This window comes from Falco punctatus, assembly GCF_963210335.1.
Source record: "Falco punctatus genome assembly, chromosome: 6".
Taxonomy (NCBI): domain Eukaryota; kingdom Metazoa; phylum Chordata; class Aves; order Falconiformes; family Falconidae; genus Falco; species Falco punctatus.
In genome coordinates this window covers 10675854-10698562 of record NC_137585.1, presented here as the reverse complement: position 1 = coordinate 10698562, position 22709 = coordinate 10675854, and the positions used below count along the sequence as shown (strand labels likewise).

General features: G+C 38.1%; 1 protein-coding gene across 7 annotated transcripts in view; it reads left to right on the top strand.

Annotated features, from left to right (window-relative positions):
• Positions 1 to 22709, top strand: part of ANO2 (anoctamin 2) — a 209877-nt gene that overhangs the window by 24653 nt on the left and 162515 nt on the right. For 6 of the 7 annotated variants that reach the window (XR_013928773.1, XM_080391424.1, XM_080391426.1 and 3 more), the window contains exon 4: positions 20177 to 20275. The exons of the other annotated variant lie outside the window; for it this stretch is intronic. Coding sequence is in view for 5 of the 6 variants with exons in the window: in XM_080391424.1 (XP_080247550.1) it covers positions 20177 to 20275 (99 nt within the window). In the remaining variant the exon portion in view is untranslated. The remainder of the gene's footprint in view (positions 1 to 20176; positions 20276 to 22709) is intronic. 7 annotated transcript variants of the gene reach the window in all.

Genomic DNA, 22709 nt, shown 5'->3' with positions numbered 1-22709 from the left:
GTTCTGTTTTTACTGCAAAATGACAAGAATCTAAAGATTTATGTATGTATATATAGGTGGAGGGAGAAGTGATGAGTGTGTTTCATTGCTCTGTGCGCTGGATGTGTATGGGAACCAACAAGGACTACAGGTCTGGCTTATATTTGGACTTTGCTGATGGTGACTAGGGTCATCTACAGCTTCTGTAGCTTGGGGATGCTCTATTATTTTCCAGCCCTCAAAAGATCTGTTCTGGCCACTGGAACATGCAGAAATACAACTCTTCTCCAGTGAACTCTGGTCCAGTTTTCTGGTCCCTTTCAAGTATGGCACAAGGTTACTGTGCAAACACCATGGTACCTGAGATCTCCACCTATTTGTATCACCAGAAATAGCATTATGGAACCAAATACTGTCTCACTTTAACTTTTTCAGTGAAAAGGAGTGAGGGTTGGTCTGCATGATCCAATTTTAATGAATGGATTTGTAGAGTGATGACATTCAAGGGGAAACAGGAGAAATCTGAAGCCGCGCTGTTTTTTGAAGACCCTGACGTATTTTGCTTCAATGTAAAAGTGAACATGTTTGATGGTACTTGAGTGGCAGCTTCTGAATACTGTGATAATTTCAAAAATATTGTGCATCTAGTTTCTCTTGGCAGTGGGAACTGTTGGATGCATAGCACCTAGGAACACGGCAGCACTTCATGTTGCTAAAAATAATTTGAAGAAGCTGCCTTTTCAATCTGGTAAGAGACGTGTTCATGTTTTCCATTTTTAAGAACAAATAGAAAACAATTCAATATGCTGCCATACTTTGTAGCCACCATGATGGCATCTGCAGTGCTGCGATATTGTGATTGTTGTTACATATGCCGAGGAAACTGCTCACAGAAGTTCCTCTCTCCTTTCCACAATAACCTGGCAGGTCTATTTAGATGAAGGCAGGGCTCTTCTGGTTCTGCAAGCACCAAGGTAATTTCTGTCTCTCCAGTGGTGTCTGGGCTACGTACTGTAGCAAACCATCCCTCAAAGGGGCTTGGCTTGGTAAGCATTTAGCACACCACAGATTGGGACTTCTGCAGGAGAAAAGACCTTCAGCTACAGCTTAGTCAAACTGGGATTGGTTCATTTTATAAAATGTGGTTCTTCTAATGCCTGCATCTTGGAAAAAGGAAACTGTGGTACATAAGCCATATTGAAGGTTGTAATCAGATTGTTTTCAGCTAGAATTATCTTTGCCAGTTCATTGTAAGGTCTTTTAAGTCATAGGACAAGTCAAATAATTCAAAACTGCATCACATCCTATTGTTCCAGATCAGCAATTACTTTGGCCTGAATACAGCAACAAGGAAAAAAAATTTAGCAGGGTGGCATCAGGCTACACAATTCCCATGAAAGTTAATGGGAGCTTGGTGATGAAATCCTCATGCACAGCATGGAAAATATACCCTTTGGAGTGAATTCTTTCCTTGATACACAGACTAATAACTGTCTGCACACTAGTTAAGTCTCCCTTATGTGTACAGATATGTGCTGATGTGATAGGCCAATGAAAAAAACATGTAAGAGCTAGATACTGATTTCTGTGTGCTTATTCCAGGTTAGCATTAATGTAACAATGATTTCATCACCTGAAACAAAACAATTGGACAAAATTATTTATTTTGAACAGGTGCATGGGTTTTTATTTGTTGCTTTCGTGGGGCTTTTTTTTTTTTTTTTTTTTTTTTTTTTGTCTATGGAGATGGAAGATATGTTTGCTTTAGCTCCATACTCCAGCTCTGTCATCTAGGAATTAATTCATCAGTTCACTGGTCACTTTTCCCTTCAATTCCTTGATCTCTGCAATCATTTTAGAGTCTTACTGAATTCACTGAAAGGTTTGAGACCTATATATTATACTTTAAAGGAAATTTTTCAGGTGGAGTTAGGTAGATGACCTTGGAATTTCATAAGATGTCTAGTGGTAAACCAAATGAACCGTATGTATTTGAAAGAGGATTAGCATCCAGTAGTTAGGGGGAAAAAAAATGAAGCCATGTAGACCGATATTCCTTCTCATCTTTGGAAACAGCAACCTTTCAAGGGGGAACACAAAGACGCTACTTAAAGTGCACTCCTGAAAATGTAAAGGTGGCCATTACTTTTTGTAGGTCAATGCCAACATTAAGTACACTAGAAGAATACCAATGACTTTCTCTTCCAGAAGAGCACAGTGCACTTCCCTTAGTCATGGCATCACTTTACCAACTGGGAGATGGGGAATTTGTCTGCAGGCTCTGTCTACATGTTCACCAAACTCAGTCATGGTTTACTCAGAGTAATTTAGTAATACAAAGAAAATTTAGCATCTCAGAGATAGAAAATATATTCAAGGTCTTACAAATACTTAAGGAGAACTCCAAGATGGCACCTCCAAAGTGCTAGTTCAAACTACTGTTATTTTTCCTTAATCCCTTCAAAATGGGGAAGGATATCCCTGCCCATCCTATGCTTAGGAATTTTTTCCAAATCACTCAAGAGTCCTAACTCTGCTCCCATTGAAATTGGCCACAGGATGTGAAGGATAATTCACTTTTGTAATGCTTTGAAACAAAGTTTCAGCTCCAGCGCATGTTGTATAGGATGCCTTTACCTTTTCTGGATTCATGTGTTTTTATCCTTTTCTCGACTTACCCCCCATTATCCTCACTTTTTTGGGAGCTGCAAATCCCTGTTGCCTGTCTTGAAAACATCTGGTGTTCCTGCTCTTTCTTCAACTCTTATATTCCATACTTCATTTTACAGGCTTTGAATATTGTTCTTTGCTTGCCTTTTAACATTTACAGATGTTCAACTGTCACAGAAACTTGTTAGGTAATCAAGACAAAGTAGCATCCTAAAGACTGTGTATCTATGGAAGGTCTTTGGAAGGCTACTGCATCCTTTCATTGTCCACACTCTGGTTGATGGAACCTAGGAAATTTCATATGATATTCTTTGTAACATAGGTGTACTTTCAGGCTTTTACAGGACAGGTCAATATGCTGCAGTGCCCTGTGCTTCTGGCAAGCCTGCTTGCTTGTCACAGGTCTCTGTGAGTTCACTGGATAATGGTTACTCTCTGCCTCCAGTGGCACCACTCAGCTTTCACAGGTCAGTGTATGGTAACTGCTTCAGCTCACCAGTGCTTGACCTGCTCACCTATCTGTGTATTCACCTCTGTACCATCTCACCAGTCTTCTGCAGGATTGCTCACCTATCCACCACAGCCCACTGCCCTTTCCAGGACTCTCCAATTCTGTCCATGATGCTCTTTCATCTCCATATCCTATACCTGCAGCGATCCTGCCACTCCTCGGTACGACTGTGTATCTTTGGTCTACGTGAAGTCAGTCCTTCACCCTTCCCTGCTGTCCATCAGTTACAATCAGTCAGTCACAGGCCTGCCCTGAAGTCATAATGTCCAAGATGAGTGCTCCTCTGTGAAAATCTGGGCACTGCTACACACAGGAGGAATCCATACTTCGTGACTGCTTCTCTCTCAAATACTTCTACGCAAAGTATTGTTTCTGCCTTAGTCCCTCCTGTTTTAAAGCAATGCTGTCCCTAGGAAACTGCTCACCTAGAGCTGGCAAAGCTCGTCTTCAGTTAGGCACCGAGGTTTGCTCATTAGAGGACTTGTACTTTTCAACTGATCTGTTGCAAGAGGCGTTTGAGAGCACCATGGTAACACATAAGTCACAGCTTGCACCACACGGGATCCCAGTTTGTTTTTCACCTGTGAGCCACAGTTCACAAGTGACTCTCCTGGAAACTATTTATTGGTTTAGGGGCATTATGTCACATCTGGCCACCAACTGGCAAGTCTCTTCACAGAAAAGTCCGCACAAAGAATATTTTTAAATGCTCCAAGATCCAACTGAAAGTTGTTGTTAATTTCCAGATCTTCATAATGCTCTACTAGCAATATCAGTCTCACCCTTGGCAGGATGAAACCCATGTATCAGGAGACCTGCCAGATTACTTTATTGAAGACAGCTCATCTTAGTATTAAAAAGTAGGTGTAGTTTATAATATAGTGATTGGTAACGCTCCTGATATCAGTATAGCTAATCTGTAGTAACGTACTGTGCTCCTTGTAATTAATTCTTGTTTTCCATTATTTCATAAAAGATGTAAATGTAATTATAATGTAAAAGCCATTTTGTTAATGTAGAATTTTAAGTACCACAAGAAACTAATAGGTAGCTTTTAGATATATTCCTTCACTTGTATGTGCCAATGGTAATTATCAAAGAAAATAATTGCCATACAATTACGGAGCACTCCAGTGTAATTAAAATCACAATAATAAGTGTAGCCAAGGAAATATACATCAAAATCTGTAAGCCAAATCCAGGAAGTGAGTCAGTGGGCATCTTCCTGCTACCTGGACCCTTGAAAATAGATGGGAAGGTGGCAGACATGCAAAAGCAAGAAGGTCATTTCCTTAGTACAAACCTACGTGCTCTCTCAAGTAGAAACAGGGTAAATTCGTATTGCCTAATACTCCCCATATCTAAGGTGAGTGCGCGTATTTGGATACCTGCTCATAGAATCAGTATAAAGGGGTAGGCAACTTTGAAGGACAGTTCATCTTGGCTGTCAGCTGCCTGCCCAGGCCCATCACCTCCTTCAGAGGAGGAGCAGGAGTTTGAGGAGCTGCAGCTTCCCTCATTTTGGTTCCCCAAAGTAGTAGCACTTGTCTTCTGAAGACTGACTGCTAAGCTGAAAATTTGGCAAGATTCGTACCAGTGTCTTTCTCCTTGTCAATGCCAAAACTGCTGTGAAATGTAAGACTTTTAGAAGGAGTAGAACTTAAAGTAAATACTATTCCCATGTCATTAAACACCTAAGGATAGAGACAAGAATAGAACAGAAACAGCCAAAAGCTATTGTGTGTCTGAAGATATCAGTGTGGATGGGACCTCTTGTCTCTGTGTTCCCTGGCATACTGTCGGGGTTCCTTATAGTTCTGGTTTCCAGTTTTCACGTCCTTTATTGTTGAACAGAAAGCAACAGAAAAGTGGAGGTGAGAATTAGGTGAATGCTAGCTCTTTTCGCTAGCAAACAGCTTTTCGAATGTGTGAAAGCATTCATGTGAAGGAGAATGAGAATGGAAAATGGGAAGTTGTCTCCTAGCAGCATGTCTGTACTAATCTTTACAGTCAATTCTCACAACTGAAAACAGACTTCCCACAGCTTCTGTTCTTAATATGTGTTTGGGTTTTTTACCCGCATATACATTCTGTACTTCTTCAGCTTTTCTTCCTCTCAGTGATTTTATGCCTTTATTCTGCTACTTGCCTGTAACACAAACAGCTGTATTTATTCTAGACTAATTTTTCTAAATTATAAAATGCCAGCTATTAATCATAAAATAAATTCCAGTTAAATTATTTATAAATTTATAGTTATTAAATGTTGCTTATCAACATTTCTGATTTGTTCAGTTGATGGCAAAAGGTACACTACTGCAAATTTAATATTACTTTTCTCTAAAAAGCTGAGTTTGGCAAACATATCATGATGAGACATTGATTTATACCTGTTAACTGCAGGTTGGCAAAGTGTACTAGAGTGAGATATAAATAGAAAATATGATTATGATTGATGAAAATTATTTTGGGATTTATACCAACTGAATGATTAATTTGAGAGAGAACCCCCCAAAGTTTCAGAAAACAGTTTGCTTTATCTTTTTTTATAAACTGCATTTCTCATCTGTTTCAAAATGCTCTTTCAAGAGGAGATTTCCCTGAATGTTGTTCAAAACTAGATACTAAAAATATTAAAAGATAAGAGAAAAAAATAGGACATTAAATTTGAGTCAAACAATAGGTTTTCTTGTGGCTATTGTTTTCATTTTTGCAAGCATTCTGAAGGCACAGGACAGGCTGATCCGAGTTAGGGTTTCTGTGTATCTGTCCTCTTCTTTCCTGCCCCGAGGAATGTGTCTTGCACATTCTTCTGTCTTGCAGTGCTGCCAGGAGTTGATCACTCGAAGTGTGGATCCAGTTGAAAATTAACTGCTCTTTAAAACTAGGATTTAGTTTTCAGGGAATTGATCTGGCTAAAGAAACTCACTGTCCGCTTATATAAATGTGACCACTGGCTCAAGTGGGTGGGGAGGGGGTGAGTAGCCACACAGCCAGGGGCAGGGGGGAATTTGGGACCACAACTTCTGTAACTTACACCAGCCTGAATTAATGTGAAATGGCAACCTACCAAGTGCCTGCACGAGTGAGCCTGCAGCTGGGGTGCTCAGATGGTTCACGGGGAGGGGACCAGCAGAGGCTGCCTTAGAGGATAACAAAGCATGATGCTCCTGCTCAGAACGCACTCTCAGTGCTACTCTCTGTAGTTGCATACTGCTCAGTGGGAAGCCCAAATGCTGCTTTTTCCTTTGGTAGGGGCAGAGGGAGAAGGTTTGAATACCAAGGCAATCTCCCTTGCCTGGAGTCACAGTTCAAGCAGGGGTTTCTAATTTGTGTATATATAAAAAACTGTGTATGTATAGTATGCATGTGTATATCTATACTAACGTGTAGACTTAAGGGGAATTAAGGTACTTTTTAGACTTTCAGGGTTATATAAACTTGTGTATGCCTGTTTGTGCTTTCAGTCAAGAGGAAGGATTGCAATTAGTTGGGTTTGGTTTTTTTTTCTTTAGTTATCTCTATAAATATTTGAAAAGAGCTAACACGTGTTGCAAATATTTAGTTAACGGTCTTTGTTGAAATGAAATTTGAGAAAGCTCTACAATCATAATATCCTACCAGTATTAAGAGGTCATTTTGTGTATGTGTGAATATTCCAGTTGAAGCCTGTTTCAGCCAAAACATCTGTTCAGTTATCTGTGATTGATGTGTGAATTTTTTGGCAAAACCCCCACTCAATATTTTTAATAGTGAATGATAAAGTTATATTTTTAATGTTTTAACATTGTGTGCAGAAGTTATATAACCAGATCTGGATCTGTCTTGTTACTGCTATTTATACTACTGTTAGGGCGTACGACAGATGAGAATCCAGTGTGTTCTGAATAAACACAGATGAAAAAGATGGTTCCTGAATTACCAAGATTATAATTTGAATGTATGGAAATAGAACAAAGTTGTCAAGAAAAATTGCAGTGGGAATACAAACAATCAGTAATATGTGCTATCCTCTCAAACTTTGGTAAATAAGATCTCGATCTGACTGAAGAACTTTATGGCTAAAGACATTACAATGCATTTAAATTATCCTTCACCAAAAATGCAATATTTGTGCAATATAAGTGACAGTGAGGTTATGTAGTAATGGAAGGCAAAGATGTGATTTTCTCTATTGTTTCTTTAGTAAACCAAAATATGCAGTTAACTAACTTACAAGCCTTAGTCTCCTCATTTCTTATAGTTTGCCAATTACTGCTTAAATCTGCTAATATTTTTTGGTTGCTTGTTTGTTTTTCTTGCTCCCCATTTTGCAGAATAACTCTGAGTCTCTCATCTCAGAATACTCTGCCTACTGCATGCCAAGAACAAAAGATCACAAAAAACTTGTGTTAAACAAAACCCTGTATTAGATTGCTTTGGTGATGTCCCCTGGAGTTTTGCTTGAGATGGCTATGTTTACTGAAGACTGCCAAAACAAGTTTAAAAAAAAAAAAAAAAAAAAAAAGAGGCAAAGAAAACAACCCTCTCTTTTTTTCTTTTAATCTCAGTCCCGATATATTCTCTCTGACAAATTTAGACTTGATGATATCACTTGACATGTGCTCACCTCTGAACTCTTCATATATGTTAACACTTACTGAACCATGCCAGACATGTGAGGACAGTGAATGCTGTAGCAGTTTCTGTTATGAGACTGTGTCCTGAGGTTCTTTATCAAGCAAGCAGTCACTGAAGTCCTTAGGAGCATACCCTACTGAGGCACGCAAAACTCAGCATAATGTGAGTTTTTGTTACAGGAATGAATTCCTGTATGTTCAGTACATGTACCCACTTAAGATGCAAGCTGAAGCGTGTGACACTATCAGGGCTTTAAAAATGATAGCTAGATTCTGCAGGCATTAATAACACTAGTATACTGAGAATTTTTTCCCCATTGATTTGAGAAAACTTTGACTTAGGATAGTTACTCATGAATACTGATGTATAGAAGGAAATACATTGGAGAGTAAATGCATTACAGGGCATGTCTAAGAACTGCAGTGCCCAACCTACAGGAAAGATTTGGCTTGAGCATTCTTAGACTGAGCAACAGGCAGATCTCACAGACCTCTCCGGAGAGTGGATGGCTTTAGCCACACATTTGGGTGTTCTGTTGCTCAGTGTATCTTCTCATTATTAAATCACAGCCTAGCATAGTGTGTACGTGGCTTTGTTACATAGCATCCCTTTTCTGAACTTTAAATATTTATCAGAAAATAATAGTTTTAAATTAAATTTTTATCAGAAAATAATAGTGCTAATACTATTCAGTATGGCAGAAGTATAGGAAAAATATGGCAGAAACATACCGATGCAAAGGTACACAGATGTTCAAGGTGATGCAATATATATATATCTACATTTTAAAAAGACTGTCTAGGTGGAGGCACGATGTGATTTTCTTTGAGTGCTGCTGATGTAAAATAAGCAAGAAGATTTATGAAAATGATAAAAATGAGGAGTACTTCCAATGAGGCATAAAATGAATTTTAAGATGTGGATGAAGGTACTTACTACTATCAGTGTATAGCACCATATTTATTAAAAAATCTGGTAGTGATTTCCTGTAAATTTAAATTTGTATAATACTACCAGGTTTGGAATAACAAATCTTACGTTTTTGCTTCGCTAATTCATTTCCCTCAAGGCACAAAAAAATTTGGCATTGTATCAGGTTAATATTCATATTCTATATTGTATCTGCTCAGTATCTTTTTCATACTTCAAAGGTGTAGGCCCACTTGACCCTTACATCTCCAGAAGCGATTTGTTCAACTTTCTACCTAAATCTTCATGTTTCAATGTCAACCCCCACCCCCAAAAAAATCTTACTAAAATGTGTTTTTGTTGAATGCAGTTGTGAAATGTATTGGAGAACCGACAACTTCATATTGTGTCAAGCTTTACCAAACATTGTGGTAGTAACATTTGCTGACAGTTTGTTCTTAGAATTGTAAAAGAAATTGAAACTCACACTTGATTTACAATGATTTCTCCGCTGTCTTTTTTGATTTTTTTTTTTGATTTTTTTTTTTTTTTTTTTTTTTTACCTGACAGACAGCCGGTCAAATAAGTTATATAGTTGATGGCTAATCCCTCTCTAATTTTTGTGTTACAAAGGAGCAAACTGGCACTTGTAAATCCTGACTGGCTACTGCCTTTTTTTCGTGTGTGGAGTGATTCCCAATTTATGGTGATGGAGATGAAAGATAAATCGGGCCAACAAAGGTTATGGCACATACAAAGCAGTACTGCTAGCATGGATGAATGCAGTATGCGTTGCAATAGGTGTTCTTCTGATATCTACCGGGTGATTATCTTTTGGATCATAATTTTGGGGGGCTGAGACTAGCAGTATAGACAGGAGAGATATCTGATGTGGTGATAGACTGTATTGAGGTCTGATTTTCAAAACTATTGATAATTCATTACATTCTACAGAGACCACTAGAAAGTGCTGGCTAAGTAACATTGCAGAAAATCTCATATTGTCCATTTACTGGTTGATTTCAGTAGTGATTGTCATGCCCCTGTGGGAGGATATTATTTCCATCCTAGATACCACATTAGCTGGGAGAGCTGGATCTCGTAGAGCTCTAGAAATAGTATAATACTGCACTTTCCATCTATGAACGAGGTATTTCTTGGACACCAATTCCCAGCCTGTTTGCCAAGCGTCTCATGTTAGGCTCAGCTGCAATGTTTTAAGCAATTATTTTTCTTTGTTTGATGGTTTGTTCAGATTGTAGGGCTGCTGCTGCTGTTGCTGCCTTCTAATCATCTGCAGGGCCTGCAAGCATCCAGCAGAGCTTATCAGCTTGGCCTCCACACTTCATCTAAAGCATGCTTGTGCCTCACTGGCTGGCAACTGCTTCTCTAGGAAGCCCTTGGATATAGGGAATTAGTCCCAGCATCAATGTAGCTCTTTTATACCGCTGCTGGTGCTGGGTTGTTGGAAGTGCAATCTGGTTCTTTGCATTAGGTGTGTTTAGAAGCACAAAAGAGACGTTCCTACCTGAATTTAGCTGTCTTGTTTGCTGAAGAAGTACAAGAAATGCCATTGTACTCTTTTGCAATCTGTTTTAGCCCTTCCTGACACTTAAAATGAATAATACCAGGATTGGAAATACAATTTAACAAGAATCAAAAACATCATTGTTGCAACTAAGAGCAGTCAAGTACTGTCTGGAGATGGGATGGGGTCCCTTAGAAAACACTTGCTTTGAAGACGTTTAAGTTGTAACATTGTCAACATAGGAAAGGTTATATTTTATACTTAATGTTGTGATTTTTTTAGTGCCAAAGTGTAGGAAAGGGAGATACACTGACAGTGACCTTTTCCAGCACCATTTTCCCCATCTAAAGTTAAATCCCATGTTTTCTAATCCCACCTATAGACAATAGCTGTCTAGACTTTGTAGCCTTCAAATCAGTTTTTGAGCATTGATGTATCTTGACTCACCCAGTCTGAGATCTTTTGGTTCAAAAGAGAAACAACTTTCCAAAGCAGCCATGGAGTATGCTGTACTTCAGTCTTGTTGCTACTTATTCCTGTTGAGAGCTACCGAGAAAAGAACAATTTCCTTTGTACTATGCAATAAGAGATGTAGTTTTTTCTCAAGTAACCAGAGTATTGGGACACATACCAAAACAACATTAGCTTTCCTTTGGTTGATTGATGAAGATGAAAATATTTCTGGCCCTTAAGTCTCAACAATAAAATAAATTTACATTCTTTTCCTTGTGTTAAGTTCTGTCTGGATTTGTTCCTCCTTCAGTCAGTCGTCGCAGATTCCAAGTTAACTTTGATCTTTTCTCCTTGCTGATAAACCAGCATGAGTCCAGACTCTACTGTGTTCAGCTTTCAGGTCATAACCTTTAATGATGCAAATCTAAATAGCTCTGTTAACTTGGTGTAGCTGTGCCAAATTACATCATCTGAGAGCCTGGCATGGTAGTCTCATTAAAACATCAGAAGGAAAGCCATTGCATCATAATCTGTATTATTTATTATAAACTAATCACCAGATTCTAGCATAATCTGAAGACAAAGGAACTGGTCAGTGGTGAGATTATGAACTAATGACTCTTGAGTCTCCATTACTCTAGAACAGAGGCGCTGCAGTGTGTGATATGGCAGGGAACTCAGGCATGGTGTGAGCACCTACTGAGAGATCTTCATCAACCAGGTTCCACTGCACCACTGAACAGAGACCTGCCAACCAGCCCCTTTTGTAACCGGTATGGAGGTGACCCCCATGACAATAGTCACATATAGCAGTCTATAATCTGTCCGAGGATGAGGCAGTTATGTTACTTGCCGTGTATTATTTGGCTATGCAGTTAATTGAAGAGATGATATAGGAAGTAGGAGGACAGATACTGGGGAGAAAGAAAGGCCTAAAGTCCCTCTTATTGGATTTGGCATAATAACAATAAAATGGTCCTGTTGTTTGAGACAGTCCGTCAATGCAGTATTGTGTATCTAACAGCTACAATGGTAAAATGTTTAGGAAAAAATAGGAATGGTACAAACTTTTATGACACTTTTACTTTGATGTTCTCCTGATGACAGCTACTTTCAGTGCAGCTAATTTCCCCCACTGCCCGTAGTTTGTCTATCTAGTAACCTGCTGTGGGTCTCTACTCCAAAATCTGGTATAGTTTCTTCTTGACACTTAATACAATTTTTGTACCCACAAAGTCTTTTGGCAAGACAGAGGTACTACCCACTGCATTAATATCTGTGTCTTGTTTATTTTGAGTCTGGCTCCCAACAGCGTAGATTGGCTTTGTCTGAGGCCCCTTAGTGCTTGCCCTGAAAGAAACAGCAGTCAGTCCATCCACACCCCCTCTCCTTACCACACATGATTTTATAGACTTCTACAATGTTTTCCTTAAGATTGCTCTTTTCCAGAATGGTCTCAGTCTACTGAGTGATTCCTATATGGCTGTCATAACAAGGCTTTTAGGGTGGTTGTTGGCCTCCTCTGATCCCATTTGTGGTCTAATTTATTTCTTTGGAGGTGAGAAGACAGGGACTGCACACTGAGTTCAAGATGGGGATACAGCATGGACTGCTATGTGTTAATATTTTTTTCTTAGTTTCTATTCATTTCCTAGCGGAACATAATGTTTACTTTATTTCTTGAGTATTACAAAATGTTGAGCTGTTTTTTTCAAGGAACTTTCTGTTGCAACCTCAAGATGCCATTACTGACTGGTATAGGCCAATTCAGAGCCTATTATATGTGAGCATGTTACATATGAAAATGGTTTTAATCCACATATATTGTTTTATATTTAGTTACATTTAAGCTTTTCTACATTTTTTCTTAGTCTGCCTTATGCTTGCTACCCTGAAAAACTTCATCAGCACAGTTTGTCTTCTTGGTGCTTATCTCTTTTACCAGGCCACTTATGATGATGCTGTACAGTGCTGACTCTGCAAATCCCCTTTGGTGACTTTTTTTTCCAACAGTGCAGGATCTCCCCTTACCCAGTTTCCTGTTGTTTAACCAATTATTCATCCACCCCTTGGACCTGTTGTCTTATCCAAAATGTGTCATGTGATGTTACTGTGCGACTGCCAGTGCTTCTTCCCCTTCTTACACCTCCCTGCTTACACCGAGGCTGTAACTGTCCAGGGAGGTTTTGAATTCTCTGCCAGCAAACAAGCCAACCAGAACACTTTGATTATCTTAATCTTAATCCTCTCCCAGTCAAGCCACTGCAAATACAGGCAACCTTCCTTTTACTGCTACTGATCTTTGGTGAGAGACCTCTAAGGGAGACACTACCCTGGAAAGGCTTGTGGCACATGAATAGGAGAACATAGTAAACGAAATACATTTTTACCATCTGTTAACACTTTTAAATTAAAGTAAACCCTCCAAAATATTTTTTTCTAAGAATGAATTGAAATTTAAATCTTTCAACACAAAATTAAATCATCCTTTTATACACTTGTTTGTTAACGTCCCAGATCAAGCGTTGGATGATGAAGCAATATTTTAATATTTTAAGGTGCCATTTCTCTGATTTTCAGTTTGGTATCCTAACTACTAGTGGGTGTTTTTAGTTCCCCCTCCCCCCCCCCTTCCTCTTCAAATTTGAGCCTGCTGGACCAGGGGCTCAGTCTCTATCTCATTAATCCCCCTACTGGTAACATGCTTGTTATCTGGCCTAAAGATTGACTTCCGTGATCTTGCTGCTTCATCTGGAAAATTATTTAGGGTATAAATCTCTGTGCAGATTAGTGTGTCTCATTCCCTCAAGAGGAATTACATTTTGCCCTTTTTAATGTTAACTCTTTGGCCTCAAGAGTTTGTTGATTTTATTATTGATAATCAAGTTTGAAATGATGTATTTTGCAGAATATTGGCTTATTTGCTAGCTAATTTGGCACTGAATGTAACCAGGCCAGCTGATTATGTGTTTTTCCATTGACACTGCCAAAATATAGGAGGTGGTAGCGTAGACACACTCCTGCCTTCCTTTTTGAGGAAGTCTGATTTGGATGGGTTTTTTTCCAATTTTGCATTTTATTATTATTTCTGGTTTTCTTTAGTTTCAGAAGATGTATTAAAATTGTGATATGCTTTTGTAGCAAGAAATTTGTGCCATTGACATAGGAGAAATTTGCTGATAAAGTTATTCTAAACAAATAGGGATACTTTTGCCTTACATTTGAAAGTCACATTTTTCATGCTGTAGTAATAACCAGAAAATGCACTAACTTTTAACTCCAAAATTTGCATTCAGAAAGAATTGAAACTGAGTGACAATCCTGACATATTTTTAACTCACGTCTATATAGGTTCTTCATTGAGTACTGCAGTAATGTAGAGGTCTGTGCCTTTTTTTATATTTGGCAGACTTAACAATCTATTCTACATTTGTGCTTGAGTTTCTAACAGCTCATTTTCATTATGTTGTGTGCCATTAAATATTTCCATCTTTTTCAGGGGAAGCACGCCTGTGTTTTTAGGCTTCCTGTATCATCTTCCATTCAGGGACACTTTCTGTCTGTAGATGAGTGGGAAGATTTTGGTTGGAAAGGTAGCAACTCCATGAAGAAACATTGCAAAGGATGTGCAAAGTCAACTGTTTCATTCCACAGTGCTTTATCTAAGGAATTAAGGTTCTACAGTTTCTTTTAAAGTGTTTTAGCCAGATTTTTCATTTCAAGGTGTTCTGTTCTTTGCTTATACACAATAGCACATTTTTTAACTGTTTATGTTCAGAGGAGAGAGTAGCAGAGTAAAATAAACGGGACATTAACACCATCACTGTTGGTAGAAATGGGGAAAGTGAGAGGCAAACTGTCAAGATGTGTAAATTATTGCAGCTTTTCTTAAGGTCTGAAATTTGGACTTGAGCATTTCTGCTTCATGTTGTTGAGCAGCTAAAAATAAACATAGCTCTGTGAACTAGATGGAGTTTACCTTTGCCATCAGTGAACAAGTCTGTGCTTTGCATCTTTACACTTGTGCTATGTGTGACTAATTTTCTGTCAGGAGTGCGATAACTTCTTGGAGCAGTCAGGGATCGCTGCTAGTTATTTGTAACACCGTTGCAAAAGAATCTGCAGGCATTAATGAGAGTCTTATGATGTTAGGCACCATACAGCCGTACAGTAAGGCGTAGCTGTACCCCAGAGAAATAATGAAAATAGAAAAGGGGAAGTTTGGCGAAAGGTAGAGGGACTACAGTTTTGAGGGAAAATGTAAAAATTATAAGATGCATAGTATGGCTACTGTATGCAGCCATACACTTATTTGTTTACTGTATTATTTGAGCACCTCGCAATCTGTAACATATTTGTCTTCACAAATGTCTTTTTATAGAGGGAAGTTCCATTATCTTCATTTAATCAGTGACAGAAAGAATTATATTACTTGCCTATAATTATATAGGTAACACGAGCAGGGAATTGCTCTGGACTGACATCTCCATGTTGAGACACTCTGGGTCTTGACATCTCACCCAGACTAGTATGCTGCCCTTCCTTTTCATAATGTAACTGACACAGGCTTTGATACGCATACTTTGCGATAAACTGATTTTCTATCTTGGATACAAAATATTAAGACCAGCAAAATGCTGATCCTTCTACAGATAGAGATTCAATACTTTTGGCAAAAAATATAGACCCTTCTATAGCCACTGTCAGAATCTGGCAATGCCGTGTCATTCTGTCCTGTGTACCTGTGCCAGGGGGCCAACAGCTCAGTGTTTGGCTCAGCTGTTGTGAAATGTATGTGACCAGAGTTCTGTGATAGTAACAAGAAATTGTGTTTTATTTGCACTGTCACATCACACTGTTATTTGCCTTCATTTCCAGGGCTGGTATCAGGAGAGCAGACAATTTTGAACAATTGCATTTGCAGGCGTGACTGATCCATTTGGTGACGGAATAAATGAGAAGATGATTACTTTTACTGAGCTACTAGGACCTGTCTTCTTTTTCCTCTCTACAAACTGTCTCACTGTTGCTTTCCTAGTGTGGCTGGTATTACCAGTGTCAGCAAAAGTTGTCTGATTATATTAACTGAAGCCATTAGAAACTTGCTGTCTGTATATGTCTGGTATTTTTCTGTCTATTTAATAATCACAGAAGGATAAAAAGTTTAAGGCCCGGATAGTTTGTCCTTTTTAAGAAGGAAGTTTACATGCTTCAGGTTTTATAATTTATGCCTTTCCATTTCCTATGTACATTTTTTTAAATCAAAAGAAAGAACAGCAGTTCCCTTGGACTCCCTTTGACAGTAGTTACACTTCTGTTAGGCTTTTTTTCTACTTTTCAGTGTTTCTCTTTTCTCCCTATTAAGATACACAGCAGAAATCTATTTCTTTGAACAAGGATTTTAAAATAACTTATTTTCTTTAATATGTATGCTATACGTAGCTGTATTACTTTCATATAGGATGATCAATGAGTGATTTCATGACAAGGAAGTAATGAGAAAGACTTACTAAAATGTAGCATTTAACAATGAATTCTTTATTTGCAGAGTTGCTAGGAGCAATATGCAAACCGCAACAATTCCAAGGCTCTCCCAGAGTATAATTTATTGGTTTTGTTCTTTTTATTGCATTGACTGTGACTGACAAATGTGATACCTTTAGCATCTTATGCTTTAGCTGATATTAGAGGTGTCTAAATAAACTGTTGAGAACATATCACCTTGAGGTGACATGGCTGACACAGGACAAATGGGTTGTCTGAATGGGGTAAGGTGGGAGTCAAATTGGCCTGGCAAAATAATGGTACTATGAGAAATCTTTGAGCTGGACACACAAAACTCCACCTTTTACATGCCGTGCTCTTACAGAGCAACAGGACTTCTCCACAAACTCCTCTGCAACAGGAATGCTTCGTGGTGCATCCCCTCAGTCTGTGGCTTGTCCCTGCAAGGGCTGGAACTGAGAAGCTGTGAGCTAGAAGAGATTAATAAAAACATTCTAGCTGTGTTATAGTGGTTCAAAAATATTCCATGTTACAGTTGGGCAACAGTAACTGTCAAAGTGGGTGAGAAACACCGATATACCACTAACTTTAGAATGGCAAAATTCTCACTTGAAATCTGACTTTTGTAGAAAACTAAGTTCAATGAAAAATCTGAATTTTGGGGCAGAGAGTGCTTTGCTACTTAGTCTAGCCTGTTATGCTTGTCTAGCCATGTTTCAGAACATTCAGCTTTTAGTTAAAAAGAATAATTACTTTTTGAGCTTTCACTAGTCAAATTATAATCAATAGGAGTACATTCTTTATATATATCTATATGAGAGTTTTCATACTTTTTTTTTCTGCTATGGCTTTGTTAAGTTTACAAGAAGTATTAGACTTGCAATTGATGCAAGTGCTAATGCATTTTGCTTTTTAGGCATGAAAGACAAGAAATCTCCTTGGAGAAATCTGATTTTTTTCAGCCTATACATTTTCCCTATGTCAGAAAAAAATGCAATATAGACTGCTTTAAGTAAAGTCCTCCTTGAAACTACTAGGAACATATAATAGACTGAAAGAAATATCTAATATATTTCTCTTCATGTGCTGATTGAAAAGCAAATGAGACCTTCCAGATTTTCTTCCATTTGACTTTAATGCTGAGTTTTCCTATTGAAATGGGAAAGTCCAATTCGACTTTATAAAATAGAAAAGAGGCCAAGATATAAAGATATCTTGAATAATCCAGAACCAACTTATTAAAAAACTTCCACTCTTGAAACTTAATGGAAGAACTCTGTAATATGGAATATAGATTTGATGAAAAAAGGATCATGGGAGCAACAAATCTGTTTGTCATCTGCATAGCAGTACTTAGTCATTTGAGTAATATAATCAAGGAGTACAATGATACAGACATAGAACAATGCAGGGCCAAGAATAAAATCCTGTGGGACATCAGCTGTAAGAGAAAAAGGACTTGATTAATGGTGGCTGTATTAAATAACAAATTAATGGTCAGACAAAAATAACTTCAGCCAGCACAACATGTTAGCTTTAGTGATACATCTAGAGTACAAGAATAAGCAATAGCGACTGAATCTTCAAAATAGAAGACTGACAACATTTCATTAGAGCAAATATTAAATTGTATTCATGAAAGCATGTACATTGATCATTTCAGGTGATTAACCAAAAGTCACCATTTAGTGGATGTCTCCAGTAGACAGTTATAAATCCACCCTGGCAATGAGAAAAACAAGTTCTAACTTGTAGTAATGTTTGCAATACAATAAGCACTCTGGGAATAAGTTAGTTGAACAGTCTTTGCCAGACAACTGGAAGCAATGCAGGTGAGGGCTTGAAAAGTGGGGAAAGGAGCCTTACCAGTGGAATAGCTGGTACAGGTTTTTATTTTGGTGGCTCAACAGAAAACTAGGTAGATGGTTTACCCCTTAAGATATGATATGAGATTAATTTTTTTAAATGTATTTTAAATTTCTTTGATTAATTTTAATGTTGGAAGATGTGGGAAGCATAGTTTTTTAATCCCAAGCTAAATATTCAATGGTTTATTGTTCTGCATTTTTTGTTTATCATACAACAGGAATCACCTGGTCCTGTTTTCTCTATTTACTTTGCATTAGTCTTTATTAAAATGATCTCAGTTGCCCATTTTGGGGTGTTTTTTAGGGCTTTTAAAGATTTTTAAGGCTCTGATTCCTCAGCATCTGATATCACTTCATGAACAGCACAACTTTCCAACATATTTTTGTTCAAATATGCAAAGGTCGTATTCTTCATCTGGTCTTTTCTCTCAAATTATCTGACTGATTTTATTTGCAATCTGTGGAGTCATATAAGCGTGAGCTGGAAACAACCAATTAGATCAGACTGTCCGTTCTCTTACCAGTGTGGAATATAGTCCCCCAGACAGAGGACACATGCTTGATTTTAGCCAAAAGCTAGAAGAAGCCTCCTGATCTTCACCCACTGAAATTTAAACTCTCATCTGTTATTAATCTGTTTTCAGCAAATGATTACCAGAACATCTGCTGATGCCCAGTAAATTTTTACTTCCTTCTCTTAAAGCTGACTTCCCCAGTGGACTGATGAAAGAGACATTCTGCAGCTCATTCTGCTCTTTAAAATAACATTGGTCCACTGAAGAAACGTTAGCTGAAAGTGATTAGTGATCTTTGTAGTCCATGTTGCAGCTGTAAGGGGAATAAGAGAAAAATGATTGCAATAAGAATAGTGGGATTTCCATCTAACTTTTTTTTTTTAAATTAGGGCAAATTATGAAACATTCAGCAAATGCATGTTTGGTGTTTACATGAAGTTGTAAGCATTTATACACTTTGAAAAGATTTAATATCAGTTTCTAAAAAGGTGATATTCTAATGTGATATGATACAGCTTTGTTTGGAAACAAATTATATGCAAAACAAGAAAAATATCACTGTGGCTGTGAGAGGCTTTTCTAAGGTAAATGTGCTATAGTATTCTCTTAGATCTATACCTAAGTTTAGATGGCAGTTCACATATCTGTTTAAAACTTTTCTTAACTGAAAGCTTTTGAGAAAGAGAATTCTCTTGGAATCAATTTCCCACAGAAGATGCTGCATTTCCATGGCTATGGCCTATGTTCCCAGTTTTGTAGAATTATGCTACTTGTTGATTATAGTGACATTAAGCTATGTCCATTAACATCCTTTCTCTGTGCAACTGCTTGTACTTATAACCAGGCAACTACTCACAGGTGTGGCACCTGAGTTTTGCATTTAAACCCAACATGCAACATAGCTCTCTTTCTCATCAAGTTGGACACCTGGCTTCAGTTTTCTTGTCTTGCTTCTAAATTTCAGGATATATGAGGGACTGCAGATATAAGTTCATGCTCCCTTGAAGGGAGAGGACTGTCCTGAACCTTACACACATATGGGTGGGAAAATGTGAAGTACCAGTATGCCCTAGCACCAAAACCCCAACACACACAGAGCTACACAAAGTTCATTAATCTTGGGATTAATCAAGCCTTTAAAGTCTCTCCCTGTCCACTTCCATGTCCTTCCCAAAATATGTCCTCCTATCCTCTTTCTAATCTCCCTCCTAACTTTTATTCCCTTCATTTCCACAATAAATATTATTTTTTTCTGTTTTGGTTCAGATGGGCACAAAAGCCCACTAATGCAGTCAGGCGACTTACAAAATACCTGAGTGTAGAAGCTGTAGCTGGAGGTTTCTGGTTCACATGGTTCCAAAATCTGGAACTGTAGCTTTCTGTCTTCATGGTGCATACACAGCTACACTGTAGGCAGTAGATTGATGGATTTTAGAGTGTTGGGAGATGCAGCTTTTAAAGAAAAGGTGACTTTTAAGCCCAGTTGTAACAGAAGCTGGTTATTCACTGTGATGGCCTCTTGTTGCATGATTTAGTTGGAGCTGAAATCTTCAAACCTTGTTACTGTATTCTGATCAATAATGTTGAAATACATGGTTTTCACCATTTTATGTTTCAGAATAAGAGCCAAGGATTGAGTTTTGTCCGCATACATGCACCTTGGCAAGTCCTTAGTCGAGAAGCGGAATTCCTTAAAATAAAAATGCCCACCAAAAAGGTAAGTATCTTCCGCTTTTTAACAACTAGTTGCATGCCTGGAGGAGGGGGGATCAGAATGGTGGTTAAATGCATAGAAGCCTATAGAATGGCTTTATTTCAAAATCAGAGCAAATGAACGCAAGGCTTATTCTTTCACATTACTGATTATTTTGTGATTTAGTATTCAGAATCATATTTAAGATGGGATTTTCAAGGGGGTTCTCAAAGGCTGCAGAGGCAGCTGGCTGGCAGTCTGCAGTCAGAAGAGTGATGACAGAGTTGAATTTTAAGGAGGGCTTTGGAAGCTGAGAAGGCAGCAGCTGTTGGGATTTTCATCAAGGAACTTTCCTCAAGGTGAGATGCAGTACAGGAGACAGCATGATAGCTGGTCATTGCCTCAAGGTTTCTCCAGTCTGGGGTGCCGAGAGACTGTTTTGGTGGCATCAACAAGTTGGAGACTTCAGACTTGCCTATTGTCATTAAAGCTTTGGCTCCTATCTTCTTTAGAGTCTGCTTTCAGCAAAGTTGCTGGCAAACATTGTACATCCCAAAGTTTGTGGTCCTGCAATGTTTTAGCATGTTTGCTAACAACTCCATTGAAGTCAGTGGAACTGCCTTGCACTTTCAGTTAGTGATACTCATCAGTTGCACTGAACATTTACTTCATTACATTGTCATTAGAATTAAAGGACAGACCAATTTTTTTTTTTTTTGCACAGGGCTATTTTTCTTTTGTTTTTTTCATATTTCCCCCAGCAAAAGCTTCAGTGTTGTTCGCATTTCATGGTGTTACTGTCACTGTCAAAAGCTTGGCCAAGCCAATCTTGCATGCTCTTACTGTGTTGTGTTTGCATCCCTGAGGAAAAAATAAAATAAAAAATCTGGTTACTTCTAATCAATCTTTTAAAATGAGTAGGTTTTGGACATCTGTAGCACTTCTGTCCTTTCTAGCATATTGATGGATGTGTAGGCTCTTCCTGAAATGGACCTACATATTCAACTTCTGTCTCTGAACCCTTCGCAGCTTCATTCCTTTTGTGCATTTTTAGTCCTTGTTCATTTCTCCCTCCTTCTTCCTTCATAGGAATTTTCCTCTCCTAGATTTTTGCAGATGCACTGAAGCAAATTCTACAGCATTTTAAGTGACGAATATTGCCACCACATTGTTATTGAGTTAAAGGCCTGTCCAGGAGCTGGTAGTCTCTAGTGGCTGCCCTAGTCATTCATGAACAGTTCTGCATCCTCTTCTCTCCTCTGAATAGGAGAAAAAACCTGCACAGCACATCAAAAGGCCTTAAAGACTGAATTATCTGGGGAAAAGACATCTAAAAATATTGACAGATTACATCATTTAACGACTATATATCATACATTATTTATAGCACTCTTTCCTTTAAAGCAACAGATTTCAATGAACAAATCAAGTCTGTGCATGCATGTTGAATGAGATTGTCATATAACTGACATACATTGAACAGTATGACAAATATTCAAAGAGCAAATGAATGTGCAGCCATTGATTAGGCAGCTGTGAAAAAAGTATTCGGGTTTGAACTTTTAATTTGTTTTGGTGTGTAGAAGATGAAATGAAATAAGTCTACCAACAAGGAAAGCAGATCTCAAATTTCCTGAAAATTCACTCTAGAGTAATACATGTTTATATCTTAAAAGTGATGCAACATTTTTAAGAAGATTGCTGACAATTCTTGTTGACTGCATTATTTTTTCTATTACCTCAGCTGTAGAAATGGAGCACTACCAGTGCACTACCAGAAAGCAAGTGTGACAGGAAAACTATGTTCATGTCTTATGTTTTTTGCAATTAAAGACAGTTAGGAGAGGAATTTACGACACAAAAAAAAAAAAAAAAAAAAAAAAACAAACACAAAAAACCAAAAAAACCCAAAACCCACAAAAATCCACTTTGGAAAACTGAAATCTTGTGTTTTGGGGATTTGGCAATACAGGCTGAAAAGTTCAGCCAGCAACCACTAAAACCAAAATTCTATTTTGGTTCAGAGAAACAAACCTTTGTTTTCAAGACACATCAGGTCTTTTCTGTGATGCTATTTTTAGTTATTCAAATGTCCAATGAAACCATAAAGAAAACATTTTCAGTGGAAAGTATTTATCCACCTCTAAACATGATGAATTCATTGCAAATTTTTTCCCCCCAAATGTTCAGTTAAATTATCTTTCAGGACAAATAACATGCAGGAAAAAGGTACTTTTCCAGCAATTTTAACTGTACATATACTTCTGGATATGACAATACACTTATTTTTGGTGAGTGAGAATGGGCAACACTCAAATATGAGAAATAAACAGGAAACGTTGGTCCATTCCCAGAGCTATGGTGGCTTGGGTATTAGTGAGACTTGGTGGAATGAGTCCCATGACTGGAGTGCTGGGATGGAGGGCTACGGTCTGCTCAGGAGCGATAGGCAGGGCAG